The sequence below is a fragment of the Papilio polytes genome, unplaced genomic scaffold (genome assembly GCF_000836215.1).
Source record: "Papilio polytes unplaced genomic scaffold, Ppol_1.0 DF821289.1, whole genome shotgun sequence".
Classification (NCBI taxonomy): Eukaryota; Metazoa; Arthropoda; class Insecta; order Lepidoptera; family Papilionidae; genus Papilio; species Papilio polytes.
Genome location: NW_013527915.1, coordinates 2,036,258 through 2,039,881, shown reverse-complemented (window position 1 = coordinate 2,039,881; position 3,624 = coordinate 2,036,258). Strand labels below are relative to the sequence as shown.

Here is a 3,624-nt window from a genome sequence, read left to right as displayed (position 1 = left end):
CTGCAATTGCATATGTCTATGGGCAGCGGTCGCTTCGCCATTTTGGCGGATTCAGGTGGCCGCTTGCTCGTTTGCCATCTTATGTTATAAAAAAAATCGTAGCAGTGTGTATCGAAATATAAGTTTCCAATGTATATTTAAATCTTGCTAGCCCTTGCACGCGACTTGACTGCGCGTTTTTCTTTTACGTCTTCGTCTTACGTCTTTATCAAGTTCTTGGATGTAATCTGATGCAGTGTTGTAAATAATAAATTTCTTAGCCGCATACTTGAAGTCTCAACTCTACAAAGAAACCTTATGTAACTATAATGAGTTTCTATTATCGTTAAATTGACCATTTACTAATAAGAGACGCGGTACAATTAAAAAAGTTTGTAGACGGACTTATAGCGTAACGCATTTCAGGTTTTACCAAAAGATAACCCTTTCATAAACTTATCTATCTATACTATTATAATAAAGCGTAAACACACACTTATTTGTTGCCTAAGATGTCAGCAATTACAGCATATTTTTGAATAATTCTTTCTTTAACAAAAAGTCCTACACTAACGTCACGCTTTAGGCTATATATTTCACGCCATTAAACTCAGGGGGTAAATATTTTGCATAAAAACCCTAGTGTGGGAAAGAGACCATAACTTGCTGCCAACATCAAGGAAGCAAGGTTGCCATGGTTTGTCATAATGTCATGTCACTTTGACATTGACTTTGAATTTGACACATGTAAACAACAAAATAAAATTTTCATAATATTCCGCGGATGAAGTCGCACGGGAACAGCTAGTATAAGATAATGTTTCTCGTTTGTTGTTCATAAATCATAAGTGTTAAGTGATTAAACGGTCGCTATAAAGAACTCTCAGAATCTAAAAAAACTAGCTGTTACTCGCGACTTCGCCCGCGTGAAATAACAAATATAACCTATTACGTTCGCCCTTTTTTTTCAACCTATTATCAAAAGTATTAACTTAGTAGCTAGTAATCTACGTAATAACAGAAATCTACCGATGCAAGATTCCAAATTTCTAAGCCCGGTAGCTTGTAAGCTGATTTTTCGGTTACCCTTATTGTAGTGTTTGCGATGCATTCGGTTTCGGATTTTCGTTGGGTTTTAACAAGAACCGTGATAACGATTACCCTTATAATAGTTACGCTGATGTATACAGGCTGCGGCAAGAGAACGAATATTTACGGCGACATTACGAAGCTATGGTGCAAAGATACCGCAGACCTGGACCCGAGGAGATACACGTGAACAACAACAACTATATGGTGATGAAGCCGTATGTTAATGATTCCGATAGAACGGCTGCAGGCATTGATCTGAGAAACGTGTGAAGTGGCATATAACATCCTCGTCGTAGACCATTCTCTTTGTTGTATCGTTCCCGTCTGTTTGTTAGCTGTCTTCTTACTGTGTTATATTGTTTCTTCTGTGGTCACGACCTTACTGCTTACATTTTTATGCTGTATTAATTGTCTATATTTCGTTAAACACGTGATTAAACTCTTTGACCTCCGCTGGTTAATGTAAATGACGACAACGTGGAAAAAAACCCTATGAAATGTCCAATAATTATCTGAGATTTTTATGTTGAGGTATGTTATTACTTCTGAGGTTGAAAATAAAAGCAAATTGAATACATCAGTTTTTTCATTATCCTGAAATGCACACTCTAACGATTTTTAATTCATCACTTTTAGCGTAATGTAGACAATCTTAGTAACATAAATGCGAAAGTGTAGATGGGTGGAGGGATGGAAGTCTGTTAGGGTTTGTAGCCAAAACTGATGAATGGATCTCTATGAAATCTGGCACAGATGTAGAGGATAGTCTGAAATAGCACATAGACTACTTACATTTGTTTTTTTAATTACACGCGGACGGAGTCGCTGGCGAATGCTAGTGATATAATAAAGATTACGTTAGGCGCATCGCACAAGAACATTAACAAGGCTTTTAATTTAAATGACAGACTAATATTTAAGTATCAATTAATACATATCTTGAAAATTTAATCCTAGTCGTATTCCTGAACTACGAGTATGTATTTATTTATTTATTTATTTATTGGAAAGATACACTAATTGCATGTTCAAAGTTCACAACCAAATTAATATAACTACTGTAGACAATAAAAAACAAAAAAAGCAGAAGAACATACAGATGACAGGCGTTTCTAAGTGAACACCACAAAGAAACATTCCTAGGTATTTTTTAAATTGACTACTCGTCGATAAGAAATGCAGTCCAAATTAAAAACGTTTGCAGACAGACTTATTTAGGTGTATATAACGAAAACGTAGGATGCTCGTTGTTCATAAACATAAGTTTGGAGTGATCGAGCGGTCGCTGTCAAAAGTTCTCGGAATATAAAATAATGAAAACTATTTATATCATAAGTGTAATTGCGTTACTGGCAGTTGTGCCAACTACACACGGATATTTGGATCAATTTTTTATCGGTCTCGGCAACATGTTGAAAGGGATCAAAGATAAAATTCTCGGTGTCTCTTACAGTGACTTAGAGAAACTGCAGCAAGAGAACGAACATTTAAAGCGACAAAACGCGGCTATGGTGCACAGTGACCGCAAACCCGAGGAGATACACGTCCACAACAACAACTATATGATGATGAATCCAAATAAAGTTGATCCGGTAGACGGGTATAGGCAATGATCTGAGAAGCTTGTGAAGCGGCACAAAACATCCTCGTCATAGACCATTCTCCTTGAACGTTAAAAGAAGATAAGAAACAGAGTGAGAGTTACAAGAATTCATAATTTTAAAAGGAAAAATCATGGTTGCATTTACTATCTATATGTACTAAATAAATTGGTGATTTAATAATCTTTTGCTCATTGTGTAATGTATTTTTTAAACTAGCTTTCACTAGCGTCATTGGCGTATGTGTTTTCCAAAATATCCTCTACATCTATGCCGAATTTGATCGAGATCCGTTCGGCTACAAACTCTCACAAACATCCATCTATCCACACATTTTTTTTATGCTTGTTTGTACCCATCCATTTAAACTTTCGCATTTATAATATTAGTAAAAAGATGTTATCAGTGTTATGTATACGATAAAGTATCTGAGATTTGTATGATAAGGATGTTATGTATTTACCAATAAAAGTAATGGAAATAAATCAGTTTTTTTATGAATTCTTCTGCAATACACACTTCATGTTCGTACGTCAATTGCCGTTTTGTAATAGTTTCCTATTTATATTGATTCAATGTTAAGTTTGTAGATATTTATTTGAATATCAATAATATAACAACACTAGCTGTTGTCGTGCGACTTTATCCGCATGGAATTATAAAAAAAATATTTTATTGTTCACATTTTTCAAATTATCAATTGCAAATGTGAAAGAGATTTGACCTGATGTCAAACCATGGCAATCTTGCTTCCTTGATGTTGGCAACAACTTATGGACTCTTTCCCACATTTGGGTATTTATCCAAAATATTTACCCCTTAGTTTAAAGGCGTGAAAATATATATATAACAAAATATTCTAGAAAAACAGTACACTAAAAAGTAACGAAATAATTCCTTGAAAATAGTAAACCTACCTTATTGTAACTGTTATGTCTATATTGTACAATTA

The 3,624-nt window shown here is 34.7% G+C and overlaps 1 protein-coding gene across 1 annotated transcript in view; it reads left to right on the top strand.

Annotated features, from left to right (window-relative positions):
- Positions 1-3,624, top strand: part of LOC106109084 (integrin alpha-PS2-like) — a 79,749-nt gene that overhangs the window by 73,055 nt on the left and 3,070 nt on the right. The window contains exon 21 of the mRNA XM_013290487.1: positions 2,428-2,671. Coding sequence (XP_013145941.1) covers positions 2,428-2,671 — 244 coding nt within the window. The remainder of the gene's footprint in view (positions 1-2,427; positions 2,672-3,624) is intronic.